The sequence below is a fragment of the Echeneis naucrates genome, chromosome 12, assembly GCF_900963305.1.
Source record: "Echeneis naucrates chromosome 12, fEcheNa1.1, whole genome shotgun sequence".
NCBI classification, from domain to species: Eukaryota; Metazoa; Chordata; class Actinopteri; order Carangiformes; family Echeneidae; genus Echeneis; species Echeneis naucrates.
The window spans coordinates 6,453,412-6,468,474 of NC_042522.1; the positions used below are offsets into that span (position 1 = coordinate 6,453,412).

Sequence of the window (15,063 nt, forward strand, 5' to 3'; positions counted from 1 at the left end):
GCTGGGAGCGCCCCCTGCAGGCTTGGAAACACACCGTTTTCCGTTTGCAGACGGTTTCTTGTTTTGCGTCGTTCGACGATGATGCGTTTGCGTTTGTTTTCTGCAGCAGGTTGTTGTTGGTTTTTCGTTTGCACCACGTTCCTCTTTTTCACTTGTGTTTGTGAATTCGCATCGTTTCTGTACTTGAAGCTGCTTTCGGCCGATGCAGTGCGTTTGGCCCTTGACAGCCGCGGAGACAACTTCCGACAGAAAAACGCGCCACTTTCGATAAATTGGCATTCAGCTACAGCTTTGCCTTGCTGCTCCTCGCCCATTGCGCGGTGTGTGTCGCTAATTGTCTGCCAACAGTTCAGGTCGAACAAAACGACGCCATGATGCATTGAAGTCGCATTTCAAGCCACTTCAGAGAGAAGAGAATGACCAATTCCTCTCGAGCTGCCGATGAATCAACAGATGGGATCAGATCAACAGGAAATAAGATGAATCATTTTACCCACAATTCAGTATCTCCGATAACGACTCAGACTTTGTGCTCACCAAAGGGGGGGGTTGGATTCACACACACACACACACACAAACGCACTAAAAGAGTTTGGTCCCTGGTCCGGACTGAATTGTTTGCAGAAAATGACCGACACATGCAATGCAATAGGCGAGGATCAGCGCCAAGCTCGCTCTGTGCTAACTTTTTTCTGTGAGGAAGTTGTCTTCGCGGTCTATTTTGGTTCGTTTAGAAACATGTGCATGCGAATCCGAACCGTGCCAACGCCTGTCCGCTACATTTTAACATTTTTCTTTTCCTGCCACTATAGGTGTGAAAGCGCCTTAAAGTTTCACTGTACCAAACCACAAACAGAGAAAACACCACAGCATGCACTGGTTCCAAGATGAAAGCAAAGAACCACTCAGGAATCAAACATCTCTGTTTTGTTTTTAATGAGAAAATATTCATAATATATATAGTAGGTGTATAACTGTGAACCTTACATGTGCTATAAAATAAAGCAGAGTATGAGCATATAAGTGGTTAACATAGGGACAAAGGCTATACTGTATGATAAGATTGCTTTGTATCACACACAGACAGTGTGAGGCCCCACACTGAAGATTGTTCACTTCTGCAAGGCAAAAAAAAAAACAAACAAACAAACAAGCTAACAGCATTTCAAATGATAAATTAATCATCTCTGCACCATCAGTTCAAAAAACATATAATAATAATGGTAATCGTAATAAATCACACAATTGTAACTGCTCCTCTGAGTGCGCATGATGTCTGTTACATTGTCAAAAATGTTATTTGATGAGAACTCCCGACAGGTTTTGGGAGCTCGGCTGTGCCCCTTGCAGCATTGAGTGCGTTTGCGTGCAGTAACACACTTCTACAATGTGCTGCCGCAGTGAGAGTAAACTTTGTCAAACTGTGCTGTGCTAAAGCTTGGTTACAGTAAATGCTCAGACGGCACCCGGGATAGGCCCCTGTAAAAGCATCATCCATCACCAAGGACCTGTATCTGTTGACGCTCACGTTTCCACTGTCTAGACACCAGAATGGCATGTGCTTTAAATATTGTTTGATCACTTGAATCATGTTCCTCTTCCCGTCTGACCGACCCAACGCTTTTGGCAGGATTGATCTCAGATGATAAATCGTTGTCAATTACACACATTGCTTACATTTCTCACGCTCATAAAAACGGACTCCTTTAAATACTTTTTTCTCAGTTTATGCATTATGAAAAGTTTATAAAAACAAGAACAATAAGGGTTTTGTCAAATTTTTTTTTTCCCTCTCTTTTTATTTCCATGGGGAAATGGGCACATCACAGAGGCAGAAGTCCTTGGTTTTCACTTCTGGTTGGTGGAGTTGCTCACACTGCACAAAGAATTGGATCTCACGTTATGGTTAAATTATTCTCAAGGGTTACTCTTTGTCCTGTCATTTTAGATTTTTGTGCGATTTTACCTCAGAGTAAATTTGTGGTTCAGGCATTTATCTGGGTATTTTATTCAGTGTGACAGACAGAGAGGTCAGTGCCTCACTGAAGGACACTTATGCAGGACGCACCGGTTATCAAATACTGTAACCTTGGGTTTACAGAAAGCAGCTATCCTCCTGATATCCTAATGCTGGATAAAATCTCAAAGACAGATAAAACAAAAGACAAAAAAAAGGGAGAATAATTTAGCTACTTTGCAGTTAAAGTGGTTCAGACATATCGAAGCCATGTTGGTGCATTTATGCTTTCAAGACCATTCCCTTCAGAGGATTATTCAGACTGGCAGCAGAGTGTTTAAAGTTTTAATTTTGAAGCCTACGCCTGGACGGTCACCACAGTATTCTAAATAACAGAGGCCTGTATTGCCATGATTTTTTCTATCATTTTACAAAACACAAAATCACATCATCCTGCAAAATCTAAGCTCAATATATTCAGTAAAAAAAAAAATCAGACAACCCAAAGTTACAGTTTGTTAGTGACAAAGATGAACAGAAGTCTGTTCAGCCTGTTGTACTGATAGTCAGCTGTCTTCTTTTTGCTGCTCGTTATGTGCTTGTTTCAGGTTAAGGAAAGGTGTGCCATGCCATGCACACGATCAGTACTTTTTAAGTAAACATAAGAGCGTTGGCTGACAGTTTTAGTGTGACAGTTTCTGTTGAAGTAACAACATTCTGTTTTGGTATAACAATTTATAAAAAGCTTCTTTATAATTTTTCATCAAACTTTATCCTCAGCTAGCAAGGTGTAGTAGATAGGTGGCAGTTGCCCTACTGTAATCTCAACACACATGTTCATATATCAAATACACAGTCCTACCTCAGTATAATACATGAAACAACTGCTTACATCAGAATGCACGGGTCAACGAAGCTGCATAGCAAAGGTAAAATGAGTGATTTTTAGAATATAAAACTCCTGACCGAGCCCTTTCATTAATACGCACACTGACTGAGGTGACAGAAACGGGACCTGCAGTTAGCTTCCCTCACACTTGTCTGTATTTCATACATGTGAAGTCACTGAAGTATGGTGCTTTGTAGACAGACGATCTAATGCGGTTGCTTATTTTCACTAAGGTCTACTGACACTGTGGTAATACAGGATAGAAGAAGGTAAAATACATCATACATATCGTGCATTCAGTTATTACTGACAGGTCTAAGGCAAAGTTGACAGAGTTCCCCTTTAGCACTTAAGCGGCACCTAATATTTAACACGGATGCTTGAAAGTTATGTCAAAGTTCCAGCCGACATGCTGTCTGTGTGTTGTATCAGTACTGTGTTGTACTGTGGCACTGCAGGATACATAAAGTTTCTTAAAGTGATTCAGCGAGTCCAATTTGCTTGAAATTGAAACTACACAACCATTCCCCACTTTTATGATGAAATTACTGATAACATCTGAGAGTGTCATTAAGCCTCACCCTATCTGCTTTCTTTCATGATAGCTGCTCTACATATGCCTGCTTATCTTTTGCATCCTTTTTGCTGATGGAAGCCACCCTGGGCATTTTTCAAATGACTTGGGTTATCCCACATATATCCACAAAACCATCTTCATGACGTTTCAGGCAACCTGTCAAAATAAAATCTTTAGATCTCACCCCATACATCCACTGGTAAGAGAAAAATCCTATGAATATTTTAGTCATTCAGCGTCTATCAACTAAGACCATCTACTCAAAATAACCCTCTCAAAGTGTCTCTTGCATCACTAACCTTTTTTTCTACACACAACCCTTCCAACGTTTCTCACATGCAGTCTTTTAATGCACTCTTCCACCTTCCACATCTTCAGGTCCAACAATCACAACTTGATGCAGGGTCGTGTGATCATCAGAATACTGTTAGTAAAATAAATACTGTTTCCTTTCTCCTCATGTTTGTGTTTCTCCTTTAGTTTCTTCATCTTCCATTCTCCTCAGTCTCTTAAATGTCTCTGAAATGAACTTTTTATTCCTTTTATTCCTCTTCCTCCTCCTCCTCCTCCTCCTCCTCCCCCTCTTCCTCTCCTTCCTCATTTGCGTAGATACCAGCTTCCCACTTCAGTGCCATGTCGCTTTTCCTCCTGGTGACACGAGTCGCCTCCAGAACCTAACAGGTACAGAACAACAAATCAGATGGAAGCACATTCATTTTGGCAAGAGGTGACAGCTTGATAAAACCCATGCTTTTCCCCAAGTCCAAGGGATTTAGCAGCAACACAATCACAAACAACCACAACACAGTGACTTTGATATGACATGCAGTGTATGTCAAACATCGAGGGAGCGCCTGGTTGAATCATCCCGCAGTAAAGCTTGGACCAAAGGGAGTGCACCTGCACCATTTGAGAGTGAAAACAAAGGCAATTTTACTCCATCACTGGGAAAGCTTCATGCTCAAACACCAGAACTCTTTCATAATTTAAGTTCCCCCTCACAGACATATGCATGACATGTAAGTAAGACATGTAAAACCATCTTCACTCATGGGGAAGATTTCTTTGGAATTGTGGGAAATGTAAAGAACAAGGTGAGTTTGAAGTGGGTTATGGGTAGATGTGTAGCTTTGAGGTGACATAGTGGTACAAATGGTGATACACTACACTGCATGATTTTAACATAACTGTTAATCCAGTGGACAGTGGCTGTAAATGGAAGCACTGATGAAACCTGATGCAAATATGGCCTCAAAGTGATCACTATCACAAGACACATCCATCAAATATATGTACATTCAAAATCCTCCATGAGCCTGTAAGGATTAATGTAATATCATTAGCTATTAATCCTATTACAATCTTTTAAAATAGTGAACATATATATACTTTGGAATTCAGTTGCTTTGATCAGAACTTTATATGTCAGGTATATACATGAAAAATGTGCAAGGCGGGCAGGGGTCAAACACATGCAGCACCAACACCACAGAGCAGAACAAATAAACAGTGAGACCGCAAGCAGACCTGGGATCAGATGGAAACTTTCTTTTACATAAACTGCAGAATGCGCAGAGCCTGCAGAGTTAAAAAAAAAATAAAAAATTCCCACATTCACTTCCTACACCGGTTTCATGTCTAGGGGACTGAGTGACACACCAAAATTTGTAACCCATCTGCAAGGTTGTGTGAGATAAAGAAAGTGAAAGTCTCAGTGTGTCCTTTTTTTATTTTTTATTTTTTATAATGGAAGAACCTAGGCTGATGTAAATTTTTCTTCAAAAGCGTAAAAACAGAACTCAGGAATGTATTAATTTAGAATAAGAGATTTCAGTTGAGTCTGACCCAGGTCTGTAAGTAAAGGTTGTTAACGGAGTGAACAGTTTTGGGGTGCGACAGGTACCTCAGTGGTTATCTCGTTAGCCAGCAGCAAACGGGCATACTGACCGACCAGCAGGAGAGAGGCAACAGTACACGGAGTCAACACATGTGATGTCATCATGGATATACAACAACAACATTGGCAACAACATCACCAAGATCAGTTCAAGATACAGTAGAATATCTTGAAAAACAAATGAACAAAACAAAATGAATAATACATGTACATCTCTTAGTGAACAGTACACACGGTTGACTATTTAAAGTCTTACAGGGTTTCATGGCCGAAGACTTTCTGTGGAAAATTATTGACTTTCATTTTGACAATTTAGTCTTCTCTCTTCTCAAGAGAATTGAGTTTAAGGCTCAACTTGGATCGGGAAAAAAAATTATCAGAATAACAAAAGAATGAAGTAGGGACAGAAATCCCCCACTATCTGTGACTAAATTTCTATTGAGGTGGCTGGGAAAGTCCCTTTCATGTTGCACAGCATTATCTTGCTCTAATGCAACATGGATGAGATTAGAATAGCCAAAAGACCCTCATTACAGCTCATGTGGAATAAGGTGTGGTCACCTTTTTGTTACTTTCACTCTTTGTTCCTTGTTGTCGGTGGAAGTTTAAAAAGAACTCAACAAACGTAACTTATTTGTAAGTTATATAAAAAGGCAATCACGTTTTTATTTTAGTTTTTTTTGGACTAACTGGCAAACATTATAATTCAGTATGGCGGTTTGAATGATTTAAATTATTTTTCTTATTGTTACACATTGGATAAATAAAGACTCTCATCAAAGCCTCTGCTTCTTTATCATCTTTATCGAGTTTGATACTTACACTGTTGTCCTCCATTTTCTCCCTCCTCTTCACCTTGTGTGTTTCATAATCTTCCATCAGCGTCTGCATGAAGTTTTTTGGTCGTGATCCTCCAGAGTCCTCACTGCCTGCATCAGATAGGGCTCCTTCTGAGGGTGAGGGTGAGACAGGGGGTGCCGGTCGGATCTTTTCAATCTTTCCTGTAAATCACACAACAGCACAAAAGGGTTAAGTAAGTATACCCTTCTCCCACATCTCCCACATGACACCAGATGAAAAAGAGAATCTAGAAAATAATTATACTTCATCTTGACAGAAACAAGAATATTTGAACCTAGTTTCATGGAACTCCCTCCAAAGGTTTTCCAGATATTTCAGCAACAGCTCATACCAGATGTCTCAGAAGGATTAATGAGAAACAAACTAACCTGGTGCTGTCCTCGCTGTCAGTGTGAGTCTAGTTGGCAGGCTATTACTCTTCATTTTATCTGCTGGCGAAATGTTGGATTGCCGCATGCCTGACCTCACAGGCCCATGACTGCTGCCAGAGGTGTTGCCCCGGCGGACATTGACGACAGGCTGTGTCTCCCTCTGCTTCTTTAGCTCTTCCTCCCTCTGCTGAGCTGCTCGGATCTCCTCCTCAATCATGGACAAAGTTCGCTGCTTCTTGGAACGGAGACGGAACGGGCCGCTGGCCGCCTCCACTTCAGGGCCTCGTGTTGATGCTGCTGTGCTACGAAGTTCAGCAGCCTCTGAGTACTTACTGAAGTAGCTGAACTCCGGTTTCTCTGGGCTTGGAGGAGAAGGGGGGCGATAAACTGGAGTTGGTCTGGACACAGGAGCTGCTGAGGCAGGACCTGAAACAGGGGCTGGGGCTGAGGCTGAGGAGGCAAGTGCTCTGGCATAAGAGGACTGGATTTTGATCCTGGGGCCTCCATTTTTGGGTCTTTGTGGAGGTGACACAGGCTGAGACGGAGGTGGTGAAGGTGTCTGGAGCTGTGACTGCTGCTGTTGTGATTCTGTAGGCTTCTCTTGGGAAACAACTCTTACTTCTGGCTGCCTGTCTGGCTGAGGGGATGGGTTTGATAAAGCAGGACTGGAAGACACGGGTGATTGGAGACTTGGGGCTCCACTGGATGATACAGGAGAGACTGGCACTGGGCTACTTGTAGAAGCTGAAGATGGAGACACAGGGGTGCTGAGCTGTGAAGAATTCAGGTCAGATGGCTGCCACTCCCTACCATTCTGAGCTGCAAGGGCATTTTGGATGGCATTTTGCACAAGTACCCCAGCCTGGAACTCCAAATCATCCTCTGCTGGACTGCCACCAGTCCGCCCGTTGACAGGTGTGGTGGGCTGGGGTGTGGGAGGGGACACGGGAGTGAGTGGCAAAGGGGTAGGGGGCAGTGAAGCCCCGCTGTCAGAAATGTTATCCAAGCTAAATACAGTAGTGTCCTGAGAGCGGACAGATAACTCATCCAATCCCGAGTCAGACTCCTCTGGGTGAAAGGCTGGGTGAAAATGACCCTTCCCTTCCTCCTCCTCAGGCAGGATTGTCATTACAGCTCGTGCACATGTGAATTCTCCTGTAATTCCTTCATCAGACCAGGTCACATGACTCTCTCCAGTTTCTGCAATAATGTCACCGATCCCCTGACTGCACCTGTTTGTGGATTTTGAGAAGGGTTTGGCAGAGTATATCTGAGGAGCTATGTCCTTCCTGGTTGTTTCCCCTTGTAGAAACTGCTTCCTGGCAGAAGAGAAGTCAATCTGCTTGTCCTCAATGTCCTCCTTCCTGGTTAGATCTGGGTCAGAGGTCACCATGGTGGGGGGACCTGACACCTGGGGCTGCCAGTACAAATGAGAAGAGAAGAATACAGAGGAGCAAGTTAGGAGATGAAAAAGATATAAAATAACTAATATCCCCAAGTGAAATATTAAGCCTTAATAATAACTTAATATTATTCAAATTTGGAAGTATATGTGTTACCTGTGTGTATGCATAAGTATGATTCTGCCTCTGCTGTTTTCGCTCCTGGTATTTCTTGAGAGACTCCAGCTGCTCTGTGTCCAGCTGCTCCTCTAAAGGAACCTTGAAAGAGAGAATGAACCAACCAAAGAACCGGTCAATAGGTTTATCAGTAAGAAACGGTCAAAGTTCAGATTGAAAGCAGAAACTACCTCCTGAGGAGGGTTCCACCAGCGCTGGGCAATCCCAGGGTTTTTCTTCACAGCCTGGTCTCTGATCAGCTCCTGACGCTCACGCTCCAGCTCCTGAACCTGACACCGAAAAGTGAGCATGCAAAATAAACTGCCAGTAGGATTAGCTAACGCAGAGGTTGCGCTAGAATTTTTCACTGTCCGTCATTTTGACTGACAGGTTAAAAAAAATCCGTCATAATCTGTTTTTATCTGTCATTTTAATTACATTTTTTTAATTATAATAAAGACATATTCAATAGCATTTAATTTTCATTCATTTGTTTTTAATGCAAATTCAATTTGAACAAACTAAATGATGCACTTATAAAGGCATGAGAGAAAACATTCATCATGTCAACACCACATTTCCCCCGCAGTGACATCAGACACTGTGTGTTTTAAAAAATTAAATACTTGCAATTAAAATACGAACAAACTTCACAAGAAATCAGCTGAATTTAACTCAGTTCCCCTGCTGCGGCCTGAGCTCAGTCTCATTCACACCTTCTTCCTGTTGTGCATGGAGTGAAACAGGCTGCCCGCTGGTGCGTAATCAAAAGCGTCAAGTGAGGTTGCTGCAGAGGCGATTGTCATAAAATTTTATACCTTTTCCTCGGACAGATGGCTTCTCATGGCTGTTTTGATATTGTTCTGAAGTAATTGCAACCCGTCAAAATGACAGATGGCCTTCAGATTTGTCCGTCAATGACTGAGAATTCTCAGTTAACGCAACCCCTGAGCTAACATATTCATCTACACAGGAAAATATTTACACGTTAATATTTCAGTGTCTGCAGCTACAGCTTAATCGTAATGTGACTTATATTTTTATGTGATTGATTTAATTTTACAATACTTGCTGTGTTTTTGTTGGTGTGTGCTTGAATACAGTGTGTTACATCTGACACATTATCTCGCAGCTGTTTACCTCCTCAGACGGTCGTCTCCTTGTCACCCTGACCTGCTGCTCCTCTCCAGGGGTGAACAGCTTTGCTGGTCTTCTCTCCTCCTGAAATGCTCTCAACTCAAACTTGGCCTTGCTGCGGCCTGACTCCACCCCCTGCACGTGCCCATTGGTTCTCACACCAGAGGCCTCCTGGCAGACAAATGTGGTTTGTCTCGGTCCCTCTACAATGACTGGCTGGTGATTGACAGGAGATGAGGCTGACACACAGACAGAAGGAGAGGTCCCGTCAATGCTGATTGGTTTGATGTGGTCTGATGGAGAAGAGCTTCCATTCGTGGGTGTTTCAGAGGCTGCATCTAACACCTGGTCCAGGTAACAGATCTCCTGCAGATACAGCAAAAAGGACAATACCTCTCAGTTTAGTCTAATGCTGCTTTATGAATTGAATGAGAAAATAAATGATCAAATTTCTGAAACTATTCGTTAAAACAATCACCATTCAGTTAAAACTGTTCTTGTTAAGATTCCAGGAAATAAAACCTGACATTGAAAATCTAAGCCCAAGTCCCTGCATACCTGAACCACGTCGCTCTCGGGAGTCTCTACTCTCGCACTAGCTGCACTGTTTGCTCGGTGGCTGGGGCTGCTGAGGCAGCCATGTTGGATCTGCTGGTTCTCTAGTTCCATGATTTCAGACCTGTCAGTGATAACGCTGACCGATTCCTGGAAACTGACGCTCTTTAAGGCTCGCTCTCTTGGTGCTGGGTCACTGACATCATCGGCTGCCAGCCATGATTTCTGTGTCAACACACAAAGATCAGACATGTTTGAATGGCACAATATGGGGATATTGCATGCTCGGTCTAATGATCAAGCAAAAATGCTCCAATTGGGAATTGGTGTTTGGTTTCGGGACAGAAAGCAGACAGTCAAAACATTCTTACTCTCTTAAACACACACTCACTCACACACACACACACACACACACACACACACACACACTGACATAAATCTGTCTGCAATGCAGTATTGTAGTGTTGTACCTCTGCAAGTATGTTGACTAGTTCCAACCACTAGGTGGATCCAATTCACATGCTGTTGCATTATAACGGGCCACAGCATTAAAACAACTGCATCCTTGTTTTGAGCCCATTATGCTTTTTTTGCCAATAAGTTTGGTGAATACTTTCGGTGGGAGACAAAAAAAAAAAGAGAAACTTATTCTCTCTTATTTCTTCTATTTAACAGTCCAATGATCCTTCCTGGCATCATGGAACGGTTTAATATTACACATATTTTGCACAATCATAGGTAAAGATATTTTAGGTTCTGCTCTGTAAAGATGAAGTTTACAGAGACTCTTCTTTGCGTCTCACTGAGCAACTCATTGATGTGCATCTGTCCTGAGGCCACATAGTCATGAGTGAGCTAGTGAGAGAGAATTATTTGAAAGATAAAGTGCTTTCAAATAATGTACAAAATGTACATTATTGGACAAACTGTTTACTACACCATTACTCAGTATGACAATCATACCACGTTCAAATGTATAAAAGTTTTCTTGTGAACCAGGCAATGATGTCCCACAGTTTCGTAAAAGAATGCATGCACTTGCTTGTGTTTTTATTGGCCTTTGTGTTGATTTATTAGCCACTAACAAATGCTATGCTAGCTTCCTGTTTTATTGCCTTGTGCTCATTACACCTCCACTCCAAGGATGTGTTTACTTCCATGAAGAGCTATTGACCTCTGCTTTCATAAAACCTGTGTGTGTATGGGGATTTAATGAGGATCACTTCAGTCAAAAGGGTCACTGTTCAGCTAAAACACACATAGCCATGAGGAGAATGTCTCAGCTTTTTAGCCGCTCTCAAACTTCCTTCTTCAGACTCATTACCAGATTGCTTGTTAATAATATTTGTGAAAAGCACGCCTGATGTCAAGTAGCAAGTTGAGGGGTTTCTGCACATTCAAAGGCTGATAGTTCTGCTGAATCATTCCTATCCCCCTTATTTCATCTTTTCCTTTTTCTCTCTCCTCGAAGTGAAGGAACAGTGAAGTCACATGGTGGATTATAACACAGTGCCTCTCTTCAAAACACTCCTCATCTCACATACTAAACAAACACTCTTCTCCACACATCTTCAGCGTCTCCTCCTCTTTCCTAACCTCATATGTCATATTCTCTGAGGGCATTTTGATGACCCATCATGTAAATTCCATACTTGATACCCTCTCATTCAATATAATCTCAGATACACACAAGAAAAAATACATTGTCTAACAGTAATGGATTCTTTTGTCCAGTTTTTCTGGTGTTTGAACTCAGTGGTTACTACATTCCAGACTACACTTGCAATTTGTTTGGCTTAAACAGCAGAAAACATGATATTTCACCATGACTACAGAGAAAATGACAAGAGGCTCTGAATGCTTGAAACCAAGCAACAGTTATCAAGAATATTCAGGAGTCCACGAGTCTGTGCAGCAGGACAGCTTTTCTCATTTGGAGTCATAGTCATAGTGTTAGCCAAGCTACTTTATGAGCTTTTCATTTCAGCCAAAGTAATTCTTTGTTTAACCACACTGTGAGTGACACAGACCAATATCACAGCTTCTTTCTCCCCCTCTTTCATCTCCAGTTGCTCTGCTTTGCTTTCACTCCCCCTCACTCTGTCAACAAGTCAAATTATTTTTCACCCGGTTAATGATACACACATATATATATATACACACATACACACACACACACACACACACACACACACACACACACACACACATACAAGGTGTTTTGTCTTTGTAATATTTCACCTGTTGTGTACACTATATGTGTGTGCATATACAGGATGTGATGCGTGCATGTAGGAGTCCAACAGGCAGGACAGTACAGAGGGGGAGGATATCCTGTTACTGCCTCAGGAAAACAGTACTACAGTACAGGAATGTCTCATATGCAATGCGATTCTGCTGCACAAACACACACAAATGGAGTGTGCATGGAAGTGTAACTGTTCTTTCAAGTGTGTATATTTATGTTGCAGGTGTGTATTCACATGCTTGTTTCTCTCTCTCTCATTGAGATGAACTGGCATTCCAGACATAACTGTGTCCTCAAGGCTCAGACTTTAATACTTGTGATGAGGGACACTGTGCACACTGTTTGGCCAGCCAAAAAGGCCAAAGTTTGTGTACAGAAAGGCGTGTGTTTGTCAGTGTCGTTGAGTGGGGCAATGTAATCGAATACCTGAAAAAAATCTGAATATTTCCCTTGAAGCAGCAGTTAAGCCTCCATCAGCATGAACATATATCTTTCTAATGTTATTTGCACTGTGTGACCCTTGAGTGTGAGTATTTTTCCAAAAATGGAAGAAACATTGTTGAAAAATATACTGACCATTCCTGTTTAACTTACAAATGTCATCATAACCCAATGACAGTGCTAGGATCTTGGTGTAGGGTTTATAGTTCCTTTATAGTTTGCTGAAGTTTGATTAAAGAAGTCAGATCAAAGCAAATACTAAGCTGGTTCTGGTCCATTTAGGGTTATGTTTTGGATTTTGGTATTCAGTGATTATTAATTGTTGATCTATAATATAATCAGGATTAGCATCAATGCCAGTATGTGTTGTCTTTTTATACTTTGCGCCAGTTTTAGTTGTCTTTTTTTGAAGTATGAGTGTAAGTGTTGAAGTGAAAATTAACTAATTGTAAAATAATTGGACCTCTAGTACTAAAAATGTGAGATGTGAGTCAGATAACTATTACAGGCTTATGTGTCTAGTTGCTGTCTTGTTTCTGTCTGAATTCCCATCACATCTGGAAATGCTTACACTCTGACTGTGATGCACAAATACACACACACACACACACACGCGCATACTTTAAACAAACACACTCGGCTGCATGCCAGAGACATTGGGGGATTTGTACGCTAGGACACCATTTACCAGAATGAGAGTACACCCAAATACTTCCTGACTGGAAATGAACTATCTTCTTGTCTGATGGCTTCAGTCTTTCAGTTTCTCTCTGTCTGACACACAACCACACAAAGCATGCCTTCGTGGTCATGTCACTATCTTCTGTTAGAGGACACACTGTGGTGAGATCACATGGTTGAATGTAAAAACGAAAGTCTGATGATACATGTCCACAAATCCAAATATGCACTAAGCTCCTGTGTAGCCCGGTGAAGTCAAGATCCCGGCTCTCTTTCCTAGCTAAATGCGATCCTGTAAAGTAACTGGAGCCCGGTACTGCTTTAGTCTGGTGTTCTCATGTCAATGTCCAAACAGCCTGGATTGCGAACCCAGGCCAGAAAGTGTTACCCCACACCTATTCATGACTTAAGTCTTAAGTCCATGTCCCCTAAAGACGGCATGGACATAGTGAGTAACAGAAATTGGACTGATGAGCAATATAAATGGCTATCTGGTTGATTGTTTCAGCAGAAAAGTGGGTGGTCGGATTAAGGGGGTGACAGTAACAGCTGGAAACAATAATGAAATTAGTTGGGTGTTCAGCTCAGAGTACACAATTCAACCTTATATTACAATATGTGGACAAATACAATAAGAGGCTCTCAACATTCATGTCATTACTTAATCTATGACAGCCAAAATACCAGAATAAAAATATATCTGGTTGGATGTTGCAAACCACATCTGGTACCAAAGCTATGATATATTTCCTGTTGTATACTTCTTTTCTTGTCTGGTTTTCTTATCCAAATGAAAAAAAAAAATGTATTTGTACAAAATGCCACAAAACACACATTAAAATATGAAACAAAGTCCGCATGCTACTCACCTGTCACCCTTATAAGTGCTGGTAAATGAGTCTATTTTAGAGACATGGGTAAATCCATCGTGTAATATTCAGAAGATGGATGTGGTATTTTTGTAATAATACAAAAATTGCTACCATAAACATGTATATTTTTCTTTTCACAAGCTGTAGCCGTTTTTCCAATTTTGATCTGCTTTAGTCCAGCCTTGGTCCATCCTGTTCCAGATAGTGGGAGTGCCAGTGTTTCCTCTGGCCAAGCCTTTTCCTTCTCTTCTTCTCCTCCTTTTCCTCCCCTCCCATCTCTTTCCTCTCCTCCACAAAGCCTCTCCTTTCTCAGTAACATTCCTGCCGGCCGCTCTGTAAGCTGTGATGTCATGGGCTAAGCGTGTGTCTGTGTATGCGTGTGTGTGTGTGTGTGCGTGTGTGCATTTCTACAAGATGCCCTCACCCACAAAGACCCCTTCTGTGTAGGCCCTCCTATACACACACACACCAAAAACATGCACCCTGTGGCTCCCCACTCCTCCCTTCCTGTGCATGACCAAGCCCTCTCTTTCTCTGCTCCACACATATGTCACTCGCCCAATGTCCCTCTAACCCACAGACACCATCAAAACTGAGGAGAGTAGGAGGCCGCCAGAGAGGCAATGATGAAGAGATGATGACTGAAGACAGGCAGGGAGGTGATGAGAAAATAACAGCATTTTCATCCGTCAACACCAGCGCAGGACTTATTCACCTTCTAATTTAAGAAATACATAAAATAAATTTGACCTCATCCTGCCTTAAACATTTTTAAGTCTGCAAGTATTTCATTCATTTCATTTTTGGGGAGACAGGATGGTTTTTCATTTTCTACAGTGCAACTTTATAATAAGTTATTTACATAGCACCATTCACACACAAGGAAATTCAAGTCATCAATTGCCAAAAGCCACCAATTTATACATCTCCAGTCACACTAATGCTGCTCTCTCTGTGTGTTTTTGTTGTTGTTGTGTGTGTGTGTGTGTGGGTGTACGTGTTAGGTCATAGGATCAGG

The 15,063-nt window shown here is 41.8% G+C and overlaps 1 protein-coding gene across 3 annotated transcripts in view; it reads right to left on the minus strand.

Annotated features, from left to right (window-relative positions):
* Positions 1-1,778: 1,778 nt before the first annotated feature.
* Positions 1,779-15,063, minus strand: part of palm2akap2 (PALM2 and AKAP2 fusion) — a 60,192-nt gene continuing 46,907 nt past the window's right edge. For 2 of the 3 annotated variants that reach the window (XM_029515857.1, XM_029515854.1), the window contains 8 exons: positions 9,807-10,028; positions 9,252-9,614; positions 8,303-8,401; positions 8,112-8,213; positions 6,550-7,969; positions 6,143-6,321; positions 5,327-5,365; positions 1,779-4,097 (listed from right to left, as the gene is read on the minus strand). In XM_029515857.1, the coding sequence (XP_029371717.1) occupies positions 3,966-4,097; positions 5,327-5,365; positions 6,143-6,321; positions 6,550-7,969; positions 8,112-8,213; positions 8,303-8,401; positions 9,252-9,614; positions 9,807-10,028 (2,556 nt within the window). In that variant the 3' untranslated portion in view covers positions 1,779-3,965. The remainder of the gene's footprint in view (positions 4,098-5,326; positions 5,366-6,142; positions 6,322-6,549; positions 7,970-8,111; positions 8,214-8,302; positions 8,402-9,251; positions 9,615-9,806; positions 10,029-15,063) is intronic. The other variant, XM_029515855.1, reaches the window with a different exon arrangement.